Source organism: Oryx dammah, unplaced genomic scaffold (assembly GCF_014754425.2).
Source record: "Oryx dammah isolate SB20612 unplaced genomic scaffold, SCBI_Odam_1.1 HiC_scaffold_28, whole genome shotgun sequence".
In the NCBI taxonomy this organism is placed as follows: domain Eukaryota; kingdom Metazoa; phylum Chordata; class Mammalia; order Artiodactyla; family Bovidae; genus Oryx; species Oryx dammah.
Genome location: NW_024070212.1, coordinates 11,699,296 through 11,717,623, shown reverse-complemented (window position 1 = coordinate 11,717,623; position 18,328 = coordinate 11,699,296). Strand labels below are relative to the sequence as shown.

Sequence of the window (18,328 nt, the reverse complement as noted above, 5' to 3'; positions counted from 1 at the left end):
GGGCTGCACAGCCTTTTAGCTGACATCACTATGAAGGTCCTTATCAGCAAGGGCTTCCATCTTGGAGATGGCTTGTGACCACAGATATTAGTCTGCTCCTACTCTAAACAAGGTCATATAATTCTAGGCAGAGGTGCAGCATAAGCAGAGTTTCTTGCAAGGCTAGGAGTGATTGAGACTATAGAATAGGCCAGAAACTGTCAATTTTTTTTTTTTTTTCTGTAGGGGGCCAGATAGTAAATATTTCAGGCTTTGTGGGCTGTATTGTCTCAGTGCAGTAGCTCAATCCTGCTTCTGTGGCACGAAAGCAGCCATAGGAAAGAAATGAATGAGTACACCTGTGTCCTAATAAAACTTTATTTATAATATTAAAATATGAATTTAGTATATTTTTATGAATTATGAAATATTATTCTTTTTTCCCCAATCATCTAAAAGTGTAAAAATTCTTTTCTTTAACACACTGGACATGTAATGGAAGCAGGTAATTATTGTTTTAGGTGTGGTTGTGGTATTGTGATACACTTCAAAATGCCTATAGATAAAAGAATAAGATGCCTGGATTTGGTTCAGAACATGAGTGAGGGTGTAGAGGAGCAGGCCAAGCCCAAGGGGGGAGGGGGGTGGGTCCAATTAGGTTCATCATGCCATTCTGTCTTTTTTGTATATGTTCAGTTCTCCATAAGAATGCTTCAAAAATGGGGGAGCAGCAATATTCTGCCAAGTAACTTCAACTTTTTCAAGCTGTCATCTCCCAGGAGTATCATTTAACCCAAGAAAGGCTGGAAAGCTGTGGACTCAAGACACTGGAGTGCCCTGCAGGCAAGCCATGGTCCTCCTACCCTGCCCTGATACCATTGTCTTGCATCTTGGGCTGGCCAAGGAGCATCAGATAGAATATCTGGGTGACACTGCTGGCCAAGAGGCCATAAAACCATTCTTAGCCTATGGGTCATTCAAAAAGAGGTGACAGGCTGGAATAAGACTACGGGCTATAATTTGCTGACCCCTGGAACAGGGTAACTATCTATTTGTTAATTGTAGCTCTCCAGTGCACAGATGATCCAAAATATGAAGAGAATAAAGAACATTCCTTATTATACCTGTTTTTGGTAAAAATTCTTCATGGTTTACAATTAATTTGGGCTATAAGTGATTGAATGGTAGTCTTAGGTGGTGATATAGATGGACTTGTGAACTTGTCTTACCTATTCTGATGGTAAATTTATGATATAATCAGAATTCATATTTGTCTTATTTTTACCAAGAAAGAAAACTCAACCAAATTAGCAGATTTAGAAAATTTTCAGAATAGTATTAAAAAGATAAATCACACTTTATAGAAGAATATAATTGAAAAAATAAAACCATTTATTTAGGACACAGCTGCTAGTGTTATTACAGTGAAGTCTATTTTTAAAAATTTAATTAAGCTAGTTGAGTTGAAAGTCCTTAAATCTAATTTTAATGTTTCTCTGTTCATACTTCTTTGAAGTATGAAACTGAATCTGCACTCAGCTTGCACTTCCTTCACGGTTCCACATATTTATTGCATACCACAGATAGCATAGAAATTCTAGATCCTGTATACATAGCAATTCTCATTCATGGTTCCTGTGACACCTTGCAAATATTTTATTATGGATTTGTATTTTTCTGTTGGACTTCAGTTACAGATGGTTGAGTTAGTTATATTCCTTAGTCGATGGCATATTAGCATGCTTAGTCTGGGAAAGAATTTTTTTTTGTTTAACTGATTTATTGCCTTTAATCTCGTTAGTCAACTCCATTCCCAATTTTATTCATAGGTAACTATTTTCAAGTGTTTCCTAGGTAACTTTTTGTTTATTTATGTCCTTAAGAATTGTTCTGTGTGCATGTGTTTTAGAGAAGGTGAGGGTGGGATGATTTGAGAGAATAGCATTGAAATATGTATATTACCATATATGAAATAGATCAGTAGTCCAACTTCAATGCATGAAATAGGGCACTCAAAGCTGGTGCACTGGGACAACCCTAAGGGAGGTGTTGGGGAGAGAGCTGGGAGGGGGACTCAGGCTGGGGGACACATGTATACCTATGGCTGATTCATGTCAATGTATGGCACAAAAACCACTACAATATTGTAATATAATTAGCCTCCAATGAAAATAAATAAATAAATAAAAATAAAAAAATTCACAAATGGTGTTTGATATATCTGTCATCTCTATTTATCTATCTCTTACCTTTATTACCTTTTTTCCCCCTAAACATTGTTTTAATATTTGTCTCTGCTGCTACTGCTAAGTCGCTTCAGTCGTGTCCGACTCTGTGCAACCCCACAGACAGCAGCCCACCAGGCTCCGCCATCCCTGGGATTCTCCAGGCAAGAACACTGGAGTGGGTTGCCATTGCCTTCTCCAATGCATGAAAGTGAAAAGTGAAAGTGAAGTCACTCAGTAAGTGTCCAACTCTTCATGACCCCATGGACTGCAGCCTACCAGGCTCCTCCGTTCATGGGATTTTCCAGGCAAGAGTACTGGAGTGGGTGCCATTGCCTTCTCCGTCTACTGCTACATGCACATCTAATTTGTTGTTTCTAATTGCTGGATAGTAAGACGTACGTCCACGACATAGCACTTATCAGGACAGATGTGTTTTTTATCTAGGTTTTTGTGTGGGCAGGTGTGTTTTCCTAAACCCTCTAAAGCAAATTCTTCAATGCTGCTCTCATTTGGGCCCTATTTTTTCCCCCAAGGACACTACATATTATCTTCATTTGGGCCAGATGTTCACATAGGTGTGTCTGCTCATCCCACTAAGAACACAACAATCATTTAATTGTCCTTCCAGAAGAGCAATTGCTGATGTGCAGCGAATGACAGATAACTGATGCCCTTCTGCAGAACCACCAGCATCCCAGGAAACCAGGATACAAGAGAGGGGGTTACCCTCATTCAATCCATAGATGACAGACCTTTATTTTAAACACTAAATCAATAGTTTAAATAGATGTAGATTTCATGTGACAGGAGAGAGAGGAAGATTTGAGGCTTTATATTTTTCAGATGTGCACTTTTGCTGTGCTGACTGTTAAAAAGTTATGTGTAAATTCAAGAAGAAAGACATTAGGAGTTTCTTAGCAGAGTAATCCCAGTTTCCTTGAGATTTAATGAGATGTGGCTCACAGAAATTTCTGGCTCCATCTGCTGTTAATTGAAAAGTCAGTACACTCTTGTTGTGCTTCAGTGTGAATTTCCTGAATGTGAACCTAGTCATGTTAAATATGAGCCTCACAGCTGTTGTCTTATCACTATCATGGTATTTATCAGACGTGGAAATAGCTTCTTTTATATTGTCCTGGATGACATTCTATGCATTCATTACATGGGAACAAGGCAACACACAGTATAGCCTTTCACATCAGCCAAATTTTTTTGTGATGACATTCAGCTCATAATGGCACATGTAAAGATATTTGGTACCCAGATTACTCTCCAAGGTAGCAGGTCATTGCTATTGTATCTAATCCCTACTATCTTGGTTTCTGCCTTTGGGATTCAGGCTCTGACTTGGGAATTCGGATCTTTGCTTTTCTGTGCTGACAATAAGAAGGCCATTGTCATCCAAAATTCAGACCATTACATATAGTCACTCCTTTTTTTCAGGAAATTTCACTCAAGCTGGGTTCTCATGGCTGACCCCCACTCAACCTCCTGTCCAGGACCTGCAAACCTGCAAGTTCCTGTTACCACAACCAAAGCATGCCCAGGCAATTGGCAATGTCTTAAAAAGGTCATTTGGGTCACAAAATTTCAGTGTTTCCTTGTTCCAATACAAACATTTTAAAGTCTACAGATTTCTCTTGAAATACCACTTTACTCAAAAATTGATGGACTTTCAAGGGAGGTTTCAATACATCTCTCACAATTATTAGTAAGTACAGCAGCCAAAAAAAAATCAGCATAGATATAAAAGATTTGAGCAACAAAAGAAAAATATTAATCTAATTTACATAGAATCTACCTTCAGAAACAGGACAGTAAAACTGTACATCTCACAGTTTTGATGTGCAATATTTTTATTGTGCTTTGGTCTTAAGTTTTTAAAAAATTTTCAGCATATTTTCTCTTTTGACTAATAAATTCCCCAGAAGTAGGTTTGTAAAGCAAGTATATGGAAATTTAAGCACTTACTTTTTTGTTATTAACTTTAGGTTAGTGATGCTATGGTCAGAGAACGTGAACAGAATTTATAAGCTACCTATTCATTGAAAAGTATTGGGACTTTATGCCTTAGAAGATAGCGATTTATATATTTCTTTTTTAAAATATGTTTATTTATTTTAATTGGAGGTTAATTACTTTACAATATTGTATTGGTTTTGCCATATATCAACATGAATCCACCACAGGTATACACGTGTTCCCCATCCTGAACCCCCCTCCCTCCTCCCTTCCCGTTGTATGCTTGAGGAGCTCAGGTACTTCCTAATTTTTAGATGTAGAATTTTATACAGACCCAAATAACTTTTTTCAGGTTCATTGAGCTTTGCTTGACAAAATTATAATATATTTAAAGTGTTAAACATGATGATTTGATGTACATACATATTGTGAAAGTTTTCCCACAACTGAGTTGAGTAACATGTATATCACCTCACATTTGGTCTTTTTATATAAGAGAGCCATCTTACAGCTATCTTAGCGAATTTCAATTATACAATACAGTATTATCAACTCTAGTCATCATACACTGCCTTAGATCCTTAGACTTTATTTATCTTATAATTCAAAGGTTGTACCCTTTTACCAACTCTCATTCCCCCATCCCATAGTTACTGGTAACCATAATTTTATACTCTGTTGCTAATAACTTTTACTATGAACTTGACTTGAAAAAAATATCCCAAATATGAGTGATACCATTCAGTATTTGTCTTGTTTTTGTCTGGCTGATTTAGCATAATGCTCTCTGTGCTTACTTATGCTGTCACAAATGGAAGGATTTCTTTCTTTTTAAAGGTTGAATATGTTCTATTATATGTATTTTGTTATGATTTTTTTTTAAAGTTTGCCCTTGTTAAGTGGAGCATAAGGTGAGCTGATGTTCAACAACAGACCAGGAGAGGAATTGAAATAGAGGTTTACTACTCACAGGTCCTGGAGGTATTTGGCAAGCCTAGAGGGAACATGGAGAAGGTAATGGCAACCCACTCCAGTATTCTTGCCTGGAAAATCCCATGGACAGAGGAGCCTGGTAGGCTGCAGTCCATGGGGTCTCGAAGAGTTGGACACGACTGAGTGACTTCCCTTTCAATTTTCACTTTCCACTTTCATGCATCGGAGAAGGAAATGGCAATCCACTCCAGTGTTCTTGCCTGGAGAATCCCAGGGATGGAGGAGCCTGGTGGGCTGCCATCTATGGGGTCACACAGAGTCGGACAGGACTGAAGCAACTTAGCAGCAGCAGCAGCAGCAGCAGCAGCAGCAGAGGGACCACATCAGGAGGTCAAGGTAGGGTGCAGACAGAGAGCCAGATGTGGAGTACATGCCTTTATTAGGGTCTTTGGGTGGCATGCTTTAGGGTTCCCAGGTTAAGGCTGACTGGTCAACTAGAACCAAAAAAGTGGGAGTCTGGAAAGCCCCTCCAGGGTCATATTAAGGAGAAAACTAGAGGAAGGTTTTTCCAGTAGTCATGTACGGATGTGAAAGCTGGGTGATAAAAAAGGCTGAACGCCGAAGAATTGATACTTTCAAATTGTGATGTTGGAGAAGACTCTTGAGAGTCTCTTGGATTGCAAAGAGATCAAACCAGTCAATCTTAAAGGAAATAAACCTTGAATATTCATTGGAAGGACTGATGCTGAAGTTGAATCTCAAATATTTTGGTCACCTGAAGCAAACAGCTGACTCACTGGAAACGACCCTGATGCTGGGAAAGATTGAAGGCAGTAGGAGAAGCAGGTGACAGAGGATGAGATGGTTGAATGGCATCACCGACTCAATGGACATGAGCTTGAGCAAATTCCAGGAGATAGTGAAGGACAGGGAAGCCTGGCGTGCTGTAGTCCACTGGGTGGCAAAGAGTCAGACATGACCGAGTGACTGAGCAACAACAAAGAGAAAGGCACTGGGAAGCAAGCAAAGAGAACTGCTGATCCCAGGCATTGCTGGAGAAGTCATATCAGGAATTTACATGTGACTCTATGGGCTGCAAATCAGGACATGTGCTTTCATGGGTTAAAGGTCACTGCAAGTCCTGTGGTTAAACAAAATTTAGATTTTCATTTTCTTGATGATAAGTCAAGTTGAGGAACTTTTAAAATACCTGTTTTTTTTGGAAAAATATATATTCAGGTTCTTTGCCTATTTTTAATTGATTATTATTTTTGCTTATGAGTTGTATGAGTTCTTTGTATATTTTGGATAATAACTTCTTATTAAATATATCCTTTGCAAATATTTTCTCCCATTCCGTTGGCTGTATGTTCATTTAGTTGATGGTTTCATTTGCTACTTAGCAGCTTTTTAGTTGATATAGTCCCAGTTGTTTATTTTTGCTTTTGTTGCCTTTGCTTTTGGTATCATTGGTGTTGTTCAGGGACTAAGTTGTGTCCAACTCTTTGCAACCCCATGAGCTGCAGCATACCAGGTTTCCCTGTCCTTCACTATCTCTCAGAGTTTGCTCAGATCATGTCCATTGAGTTGGTGATGCTATCTCATCCTCTGCCACCCTCTTCTCCTTTTGTTTTCAATCTTTCCCAGCATCAGAATTTTTTTCAGTGAGTTAGCTCTTCACATTAGGTGGCCAAAGTATTGGAGGTTTAACTTCAGCATCAGTCCTTCCAATGAATATACCAGATGAATTTCCTTTAGAATTGACTGGTTTGTTTTTCACAGAACTAGAACAAATAATTTCAAGATTTGTATGGAAATACAAAAAACCACGAATAGCCAAAGCAATCTTGAGAAAGAAGGATGGAACTGGAGGAATCAATTTGCCTGACTTCAGGCTCTACTACAAAGCCACAGTCATCAAGACAGTATGGTATTGGCACAAAGACAGACATATAGATCAATGGAACAAAATAGAAAGCCCAGAGATAAATCCACATACATATGGACACCTTATCTTTGACAAAGGAGGCAAGAATATACAATGGAGTAAAGACAATCTCTTTAACAAGTGGTGCTGGGAAAACTGGTCAACCACTTGTAAAAGAATGAAGCTAGATCACTTTCTAACACCGCACACAAAGATAAACTCAAAATGGATTAAAGATCTAAATGTAAGACCAGAAACTATAAAACTCCTAGAGGAGAACATAGGCAAAACACTCTCTGACATAAACCACAGCAGGATCCTCTATGATCCACCTCCCAGAATTCTGGAAATAAAAGCAAAAATAAACAAATGGGATCTAATTAAAATTAAAAGCTTCTGCACAACAAAGGAAAACATAAGCAAACTGAAAAGACAGCCTTCCGAATGGGAGAAAATAATAGCAAATGAAGCAACTGACAAACAACTAATCTCAAAAATATACAAGCAACTCCTGCAGCTCAATTCCAGAAAAATAAACGACCCAATAAAAAAATGGGCCAAAGAACTAAATAGACATTTCTCCAAAGAAGACATACGGATGGCTAACAAACACATGAAAAGATGCTCAACATCACTCATTATTAGAGAAATGCAAATCAAAACCACAATGAGGTACCACTTCACACCAGTCAGAATGTCTGCGATCCAAAAATCTGCAAGCAATAAATGCTGGAGAGGGTGTGGAGAGAAGGGAACCCTCCTACACTGTTGGTGGGAATGCAAACTAGTACAGCCACTATGGAGAACAGTGTGGAGATTCCTTAAAAAATTGCAAATAGAAATGCCTTATGACCCAGCAATCCCACTGTTGGGCATACACACAGAGGAAACCAGAATTGAAAGAAACACATGTACCCCAATGTTCATCGCAGCACTGTTTATAATAGCCAGGACATGGAAACAACCTAGATGTCCATCAGTAGATGAATGGATAAGAAAGCTGTGGTACATATACACAATGGAGTATTACTCAGCCATTAAAAAGAATACATTTGAATCAGTTCTGATGAGATGGATGAAACTGGAGCCAATTATACAGAGTGAAGTGAGCCAGAAAGAAAAACACCAATACAGTATACTAACACATATATATGGAATTTAGGAAGATGGCAATGATGACCCTGTATGCAGGACAGCAAAAAAGACACAGATGTGTATAGCGGACTTCTGGACTCAGAGGGAGAGGGAGAGGGTGTGATGATTTGAGAGAATGGCATTGAAACATGTATAATAACATGTAAGAATCGAAATACCAGTCTATGTCTGATGCAGGATATGACACGCTTGGGGCTGACGCGCAGGGATGACCCAGAGAGATGTTGTGGGGAGGGGGGTGGGAGGGGGGTTCATGTTTGGGAACGCATGTACACCTGTGGTGGATTCATGTCAATCTATGCCAAAACCAATACAGAATTGTAAAGTAAAAATTAAAAATAAATAAATAAATTTAATAAATAAATAAATAAATAAATAAAACCAGAAAAAAAAAAAAAAAAAAGAATTGACTGGTTTGATCTTCTTGGACACCAAGGGACTCTCAAGAGTCTCCTCTACCACCACAATTCAAAGACATCAATTCTTTAGTGCTCAGCCTTCTTTAATGGTCCAACTCTCACATGCATACATGACTACTGGAAAAACCATAGCTTTGACAATATGGGCCTTTGTTGGCAAAGTGATGTCTCTGCTTTTTAATACACTGTCTAGATTTGCCATAGTATTCCTTTCAAGGAGAATGAGTCTTAAATTCATGGCTGTAGTCACTGTCCTCACTGATTTGGAGCCCAAGAAAATAAAATCTGTCACTGTTTCCATTTTTTCCCCATTCTATCTGACATGAAGTGTTGGCACCAGATGGCATGATCTTTGTTTTTTGAATGTTGAGTTTTTAGCCAGTTTTTTCACTCTCTTCTTTCACCCTCATCAAGAGGTTCTTTATTTCCTCCTCGCTTTCTACCATTAGAGTGATATCATCCACATATCTGAAGTTATTGCTATTTTTATCAGCAATAATATATTAAAATAAATTATTGCCAATACCAATGTTAAGGTGCTTATCCCTGTTTTATTCTGTAGTTTTAACAGTTTTAGGTCTTACATCCAAATCTTTAATCGATTTTGAGTTGATTTTTATGGGCAGTGTAATACAGAAATCTAGTTTCATTCTTTTGCATGTATATATCCCAGCACCATTTATTGAAGAGACTATCCTTTCCCCATTGTATATTATTGGTGCCTTCATCAAAAATTAATTAACCATATATGCATGAGATTACTACTGGGATTTGTGTTCTATTCCACTCATCTATGTGTCTATTTTTATGCCAGCACCACACTGTTTTGATTACTAAAACTTTGTAATGTAGTTTGAAATCAGGAAGTGTGATGACTCCAGCTTTGTTCTTTCTCAAGTTTGCTTTGACTACTCAAAGTGTTTTGTGGCTTTATATAAATTTTAGGATTGTTTGTTGTATTCCTATGAAAATTCCAGTGAAATTTTGATAGGGATTTCACAAGATCTAATACCAGACCACCTAACCTGCCTCTTGAGAAATCTGTATGCAGGTCAGGAGGCAACAGTTAGAACTGGACATGGAACAACAGACTGGTTCCAAATAGGAAAAGGAGTGCGTCAAGACTGTATATTGTCACCCTGCTTATTTAACTTATATGCAGAGTACATCATGATAAATGCTGGACTGGAAGAAACACAAGCTGGAATCAAGACTGCCGGGAGAAACATCAATAACCTCAGATATGCAGATGACACCACCCTTATGGCAGAAACTGAAGAGGAGCTAAAAAGCCTCTTGATGAAAGTAAAAGAGGAGAGTGAAAAAGTTGGCTTAAAGCTCAACATTCAGAAAATGAAGATCATGGCATCTGGTCCCATCACTCCATGGGAAATAGATGGAGAAACAGTGGAAACAGTGTCAGACTTTATTTTTTTGGGCTCCAAAATCACTGCAGATGATGACTGCAGCCATGAAATTAAAAGATGCTTACTCCTTGGAAGAAAAGTTATGACCAACCTAGACAGCATATTCAAAAGCAGAGACATTACTTTGCTGACTAAGGTCCATCTAGTCAAGGCTATGGTTTCTCCTGTGGTCATGTATGGATGTGAGAGTTGGACTGTGAAGAAGGCTGAGTGCCAAAGAATTGATGCTTTTTGGACTGTGGTGTTGGAGAAGACTCTTGAGAGTCCCTTGGACTGCAAGGAGATCCATCCAGTCCATTCTGAAGGAGATCAGCCTTGGGATTTCTTTGGAAGGAATGATGCAAAAGCTGAAATTCCAGTACTTTGGCCACCTCATGAGAAGAGTTGACTCATTGGAAAAGACTCTGATGCTGGGAGGGATTGGGGGCAGGAGGAGAAGGGGACGACCAAGGATGAGATGGCTGGATGGCATCACTGACTCGATGGACGTGAGTCTGAGTGAACTCTGGGAGTTGGTGATGGACAGGGAGGCCTGGCGTGCTGCCATTCATGGGGTCGCAGAGTCGGACATGACTGAGCGACTGAACTGAACTGAACTGAATGATTATTTTGGGTAGCATGGATATTTTAACATTGTTAATTCGTCCAATCTATGAATATGAATTATAATCCCATTTATTTTTGTCTTCAATTCCTTTTACCAATGTCTTATAATTTTTTTTACAATTTCACAATTAAGATTTTTTAATGTAAATATTATAAAAGTGATTCATACTGTAAAAGTACAGACTCATAATAGGTAATATAAGATGGAAAGTAAAAATCCTCCTTCTCATTCCTTTAATCTTCTAGTGTCACAACTATAAACACAATAGTTTCTTTAAAATATTGGAATTTACATATCCTAACAAGTCACAATGCTTTGTTTCTTCTGTATTGGTTTGTTTTACGTAGTATTGAGATACATTTGAAATATTAAGCATCATTACTGTTAGAGTAGTAATGAAACAATTTTATAATAAATTATAGTTAATGTTGGCTTTCAAAAGTCCTATTTTCTTTTTCTTTTTTTTGAACACGAAAAGAAAAGGACATTTATTAAAAAAAAATAACACCCACAGGAAAAAACAGCCAAAAAGGCATCTAGTGTATGTTACAGCTCCCTTACGAAAGGAAGGCGCTGGAAGGCACCCTGGGAGTCCTCATGCGGACCCGGGGACTCTCTGCCCACGCCTCACATCCCTGAATCCTGCACGTCGCTGGCCAAGATGCCACTGGAAACGCCTATCAGACCCTCCAGCCAAAGAGTTCCCAAGTCTGAAGGCCAGTGAAGATATGCTCTTAGATGGTGTCCCTCCCTGGAATGCCTGTGCTGACCTCGGTCCCTAGGGGGACAAGAGCGACCACCGCACAGGGCGTCTGTGCTCAGACCACCAACCTGGCAAGAGCCCTCCCCTGCCAGAAGCGGAGGGAGCAGACGGCAAGCCAGGGCGTGCAGGGCGAGGGCAGGAAGGCACACGTCCCTGTCCAAGGCAAGGATGCACTTTACGGCTCGTATAATGTGTCTCTACTGACAAAAGCAAAGACGACCAATGGAACTCCTCTTACACCTAGAGCTCTGGAATGACGATGGGAGACACTGACTACAGAATCGCTGCTTTCGTTTACTAACTTAAAAAAAAAAATCACTGCTTTTATAGAATTGCCTTCGAAGAGATGATCAGCGTCTATGAAGCGGTGTGGAACTCGCCTAGAAAGGCTGCACAGGAGCGCAGGTGCGGCCCCCGTGTGTGGCTAATAACACTGCCGCGGTCACGAAGGTAGTGTCTCGGGATAAAGCTTTACTGTGGGTGGAGGCCGCACATGGAGACGCCGCGGCAGCTCGGGATCCGTCGGGAAGTGGCTTCAGGATGTGAACAGAACTGGGAGCTGGAAGCACCTCCGCGGATCTCATGACTCCTCCCCTTGGTCTTTAATCTCAGAAATTCTGTCTATAGATTTAAGGATTTCAGCAACCAGATTCAGTGTTTCAGCTCCAGAAACTAGCTGCTTGATGGAGGCGTGCGCATTGTTCATGACCACACGGAGGTTCTGCAGGGCCACGTCCGTGTTCTGCTTCACCACCATCAGGCTGGCGCCCTGGCCTGACCGCAGGGCTTCGTTCTCACGCTTGAAGTTAGAGACCTGGGCCTGGAGCAAGCTGACCTCCTGTCTCAGTTTCAGGACGTGATTTTCTGCCTTCACTGCACGCTTAGTCATGAGCTCCAGATTCTGTTCCACCTGCTGCACCACCGACTCCAGGTCTTGATAGTCACTCTCCTCCTTGATCATTTTCGCTTCTAACTTCTGCTCAAGTGTCCTCACCATTTCTGTTTGAGTTTCAGAGGAGCTCTGAACCTCAGTCAGCTTTCTTCTTAGCTTAGAATTCTCATCTTTCAGTGCTTCGTAACTTATCTGCAGCGTCCGAAGGTGCCTGTCCCCCAGACTCTCTCCGTGGGCTGTGAAGTCAGTGCTGGGGCTCCCCGTTGGGGAGAGGCGAGAGTCGGAGTCGCTCAGCGTCCACGGGGGCAGAGACTCGGGCCCCACCAGCTCCGACGGGTTGGAGAAAAAGGAGATGTACGTGCTGCAGGGCGATGTGCTGGCGGCCACCCTGGGGGAGCGCGTCTGCTCCACGGCGGACGGCAAGTAGGCCCCGTTCCACCCGTCCTCCTCGTCCTCGTCCTCTTCCAGGAGGTCGCCAGCCCCCGTCGGGTCTTCAAAAAATGGTGGCTGATATTCCAGGCCATAGCCCACAGTCTGGGAAGCTGGGGAGGTGCAGTCAAGTCCCAGTGGGTGCCTCGCGGCTTCCTAGAGAAGGCGGGGAAGCAATGCTCAGACTGGGGCCGCTGCAGGCCGTCCCTCCCAGACGTCTGCTGCTGGCACAGAGAGCACGGAGCCCGGCGGCCCTGAACCCCACGCTGCAGCTCCGCGGGGCACACCAGCTGCCCGCTTCGCCCCTCATCCCGCGCGCGTCAGGAGAGATGTCTGGAGGGTTTCTAGGGTCGCTGCAGACGTGGCCTCGGGTTTACCTTCGGGTAAACCCTGCTGTCGGCGTCCTCTTTCGACAAGCTCAGGTTCTTGGTCTTCAAGAACTCTTTAAAGGAGAATGGGTTTGCCGCTTCGAGATCTCCGAGTTTATCATCTCCAAAGTGTGTGTTCTGAGCTCCTGGTGGACCTTGCTTAGCACAATTCCCCTTTCCATAGCCAAAATCGTCCGGAATGACGAGGCTCCGGGCCCGGGACAGCGGGGTGACTCCCGGGCGGCGCGCGTAGACCCCATCGCCGCGGGCTGCGCGGCGCCGGCCCTCTTCAGCCCGGCAGCGGCGGCTCCCATGGCCCCGGCTTCGTCCCGGCCGCGGCCCGAGTCGCCCGCCTCCGTCGCCTCCAAAAGTCCTATTTTCTTCACATTTTATGTTTTCTCTTCCTCATTAAAATAATATTGTTGAAAACATATCCTACCCCTATTGATCACCAAGATTTTATAGTCTTGTCTTGCAAGTGCAATGCCTATATAATTAAACAGTTGATAAACATACAGAGGTTGAGCACAAATAAAGCCCACAATATACTTCTGTGTAATGTATGTACTAACAGGTTGATTTTGTCTTTGTTACATTTGACAGCAAGAAAAAATTAATTTGTTCTGTTCGTTGCTGTGATTAAACAAAGAGTGGGTTTTCTTTCAACTTCAGAGAGTAGATATTCTGAATGCTTTTTATTTGCAGCATGTGATGGAATAAATTTCCAAGAACATGGTAATACTGCACCCTTATTTAGAAATTTGGCAAAACTCAAAATTATATCACCCAGTATTAAACTACTAAGGAGGATCAGGTAAGAAGCAATTACACAAATATAAAAGGCTAAGCTGTCCATTCTTTAAGATGCTACTTCTACATTTACCCGAACTATGTAAAGTGATATGAAGAGGCCAATAGATGTCAGCAGATTATATGCTACTTTTATCCAGTCTTTGATAAATGATTTCTTTTTTTAAGTTCATATGACCCTGTTTGAACACTAGCCATGAGTACTGTGATATACGACAAGGTAGAGGTTATTTTTTCACTGTTGGTATTTAGTAAACCAACCCCTGTGCCATGCAAAATTAATCTCTTCAATGGGGGTAAAATCAAGGCTAGTTGGTATAATACAGTAATGCTGATGGCCACAATCAAGGGTTTATTTAGGGGAAAAGTAATCAAAACCTGTGATGCTATCAATTTCACAACTATTACAGTAAAGGAAATGTTCCATTGAACTCGATACTCAGTTAAATGTTCCTGAGATCCTACAGGTCTTATAATAATTAATCATCCCATTCCTAGGAAGACTAATGGCCAGAGTACAGTGACTTTGTAAAATAAAATCTGGACCCTTTGTATATTTTCTTCTAATCTTTGGAGAAATCATTGCAGTCCTCAAAAGAAATCCTCCTATTTCAAAATCCATTGCTCCTATCACATAGAGCCTGATTTTAGGAAGTCTTCTAGGAAAACATTGGAGAGGGCGATGGCACCCCACTCCAATACTCTTGCCTGGAAAATCCCATGGATGGAGGAGCCTGGTAGGCTTCAGTTCATGGGATCACTAGGAGTCGGACACAACTGAGCGACTTTACTTTCCCTTTTCACTTTCAAGCATTGGAGAAGGAAATGGCAACCCACTCCAGTGTTCTTGCCTAGAGAATCCCAGGGATGGGGGAGCCTGGTGGGCTGCTGTCTCTGGGGTCGCACAGAGTCGGACACGACTGACATGACTTAGCAGCAGCAGCTAGGAAAACATGGGAAGTTTATAGCCACAATGGCAACAGCAGTAAATGCACTGTCAATTACATGAAAACAAGAGATGCCTGGAATGTATTCTGAATCCAGACTAACTTTCAAGAATTTTCCAGGCAAGCACTCTGACATATCAAGTTTTCTTGCAGCATATTTTATATAGAACAGCCTGGCCCCAAAGATAATTACAAGATGCTCAAGGAGAACAAATGTAGAGAAAATGGTCAAAATTGTTACCAGGGGAACTATTAAGAAAGCAAAGTCAATGAAGAATCATGTTCTCCAAGTGCGTGAAGAAAAAGATAAGTGCTGTGAGAAAATGATCCTGAGCCCTCTGCACAGGATGAGGAGTGTAGGCAAGCCCAAGCCCTCAATGATTTCCAGAATGCTTGTTCCATTTTGGTCATTGACAAAAGATTCCTTCATCTACTGTTGAGAATTTTTCTTCTTCTCCAGGGTTTCAAAATATTTTGTCCACCAGAGAGCCCCCAATTCTGGATCCTCATGTCCCTGATGAGTCAGGGATGCCCTGCACTGAATGTGTGCTCTGCCCCAGGGGAGGAGCTGCGGGTTCTGGCCGCTTAGCCAGAGTGTCAGTTCATGGCTCAAGGGTCTCATGGATCTGAATATACTGATCTTTTACCTCCTCGGTTAAATTTATTCCAAGAATTTTATTCTTTTTAATTTTATTGTAAATGGGATTTTTTTTTAAAATTTCTTTTTCCAGGAGTTCATTGTTAATATTCGGAAATGCAACTGATACTTTGTATATTGATTTTTGTACCTTTCAATTTTACTAAATTTGTTTATTAGTTCTAGTTTTTTAGTTGAGTTTTTAGGGTTTTCTATATATAAGATTGTCATCTGCAAATAGAAACAGTTTTACTTCTTTTCTAATTAAGATGCCTTTAAATTTTTCCTTATCTAAGTGCTCAGGCCAGAAAACTTCAGGTACTATGTTGACTTAAAATGGCTAGAGTGTGTATCTTTGTTTTGTACCTAACCAAAGAGGAAAGTCTTTCAGGTTTTCAACATTGAGCATGATTAGCTGTTGATTTGTAATACACTGCCTTTACTATGAGGTATATTCCATCTGTATCTAATTTATTGAGAGTTTTTTTCCTTATCATGAAAGTTTGCTGAATTTTGTCAAAGGCCTTTTCTGAATCTATTAAGATAATCGTACAATTTTCAATTTTTATTTTGTTAATGTCATGTATCACATTATTGATTTGCATATGTTGAACCATCTTTGCGTTCCAGGAGTAAATCCCACTTGATCATGGTGCAATATTCTTTCTAAAAAAATAATTTTATTTATGCATTTTTGGCTGTTGGGTCTTTGTTGCTGCTTGGGCTTTTCTCTAGTAGTGGCTAGTGAGGGTCGCTCTTCGTTTTGGTGCCCCAGCCTTTTATTGCAATGCCTTCTCTTGTTGTGGGGCATGGGCTCCAGAGTGTGAGGGTGTCAGTAGTTGCAGCACATGAGCTCAGTAGTTGCAGCTTGCTGGTCTTAAAACACAGGCTCAATAGTTGTGGTGCACGGGCCTACATGTGGGATCTTCTGGGACCAGGGATCAAGCCCATGTCTCCTGCACTGGCAGGCAGATTCTTTACCATTGAGTCACCAGGGAAGCCCTGTGTAGTACTATTTTAACACAGTATTGAATTTTGTTTGTTCTTATTTTGTTGAGGAATTTTGTATCCATGTTCATAAGAGATATTGGCCTGCAGTTTTCTTTTCTTATAGTGTCCTTGTCTGCCTTTTGTGTCAGAGTAATGTTGTCTTCACAAGATGATCTGGGAAGTGTTCCCTCTTCAATTATTGAGAAGAGTTGGAGAAAATTAGTGTTAATTATTTTATAAATTTTTGGTAGAATTTATCAGAGGTTTCTTTTTTTTGTGTGTGGAGGTTCCTGATTACTGATTCAGTCTCAGTTGTTATTGGTCTGTTCAGATTTTATATTTTTTATGATTCAGTCTTGGTAGGTTGGATGTTTCTAGAAATTTATTTGCTTCTTCCTAGTATCTCAGAGAAGGCAATGGCAACCCACTTCAGTACTCTTGACTAAAAAATCCCATGGATGGAGGAGTTTGATTGTCTGCTGTCTATGGGGTTGCACAGAGTGGGACACGACTGAGGCGACTTAGCAGCAGCAGCAGCAGTTCAGTTCAGTTCAGTCACTCTGTTGTGTCCGACTCTTTGAGACCCCAAGAATCGCAGCACGTCAGGCCTCCCTGTCCATCACCAACTCCCAGAGTTCACTCAGACTCACGTCCATCGAGTTGGTGATGCCATCCAGCCATCTCATCTTCTGTCATCCCCTTCTCCTCCTGCCCCCAATCCCTCCCAGCATCAGAGTCTTTTCCAATGAGTTGACTCTTTGCATGACGTGGCCAGAGTATTGGAGTTTCCGCTTTAGCATCAGTCCTTCCAAAGAACACCCAGGACTTATCTCCTATAGGATGGACTTGTTGGATCTCCTTGCAGTCCAAGGGACTCTCAAGAGTCTTCTCCAACACCCCAGTTGAAAAGCATCAATTCTTTGGGACTCAGCTTTCTTCACAGTCCAACTTTCACATCCATACATGACTACTGGAAAAACCATGGCCTTGACTAGATGGACCTTTGTTGGAAAAGTAATGTCTCTGCTTTTCAATATGCTATCTAGGTTGGTCATAACTTTCCTTCCACGGAGTAAGTCTTCTAATTTCATGGCTGCAATCACCATCTGCACTGATTTTGGAGCCCCCCAAAATAAAGTCTGACACTGTTTCCACTGTTTCCCCATCTATTTCCCATGAAGTGATGGGACCAGATGCCATGATCTTCGTTTTCTGAATGCTGAGCTTTAAGCCAACTTCTTCACTCTCCTCTTTCACTTTCATCAAGAGGCTTTTGAGTTCCTCTTCACTTTCTGCCATAAGGGTGGTGTCATCTGCATATCTGAGGTGATTGATATTTCTCCTGGCAATCTTGATTCCAGCTTGTGCTTCTTCCAGTCCAGCATTTCTCATCAAACGCTGCATAGAAGTTAAATAAGCAGGGTCACAATATACAGTCTTGACGCACTCCTTTTCCTATTTGGAACCAGTTTGTTGTTCCATGTCCAGTTCTAACCGTTGCTTCCTGACCTGCATATAGGTTTCTCAAGAGGCAGATCAGGTGGTCTGGTATTCCCATCTTTTGAAGAACTTTCCACAGTTTCTTGTGATCCATACAGTCAAAGGTTTTGGCATAATCAATAAAGCAGAAATAGATATTTTTCTGGAACTCTCTTCCTTTTTCGATGATCTAGTGGATGTTGGCAATTTGATCTCTGGTTCATCTACATTTTCAGCAGTAGCAGTATCTAATTTTCCATACTACTATTGTATTGCTGTCTATTTTCCCTTCAGCCCTGTTAATATTTTTTTGGTTTTATTTTTTTTAAATATTACAAATATTAGAATATTTTATTTTTTATTTTTTAATTTAAAT

At 40.9% G+C, this 18,328-nt stretch overlaps 1 protein-coding gene and 2 pseudogenes across 1 annotated transcript; all 3 read right to left on the bottom strand.

Annotated features, from left to right (window-relative positions):
- Positions 1-3,166: 3,166 nt before the first annotated feature.
- On the bottom strand, positions 3,167-3,641 carry LOC120855447 (annotated as a pseudogene).
- Positions 3,642-11,261: 7,620 nt separating this feature from the next.
- Positions 11,262-13,383, bottom strand: LOC120855446 (endosome-associated-trafficking regulator 1-like; the record flags this gene model as incomplete). Its single annotated transcript, XM_040229906.1, has 3 exons — positions 11,262-12,877; positions 13,099-13,211; positions 13,281-13,383. Coding segments are annotated over 3 exons (1,113 nt in total), but the record flags the coding sequence as incomplete, so codon positions are not given.
- Positions 13,384-13,537: 154 nt separating this feature from the next.
- LOC120855445 lies at positions 13,538-15,468 on the bottom strand (annotated as a pseudogene).
- Between the last annotated feature and the right edge of the window lie 2,860 nt (positions 15,469-18,328).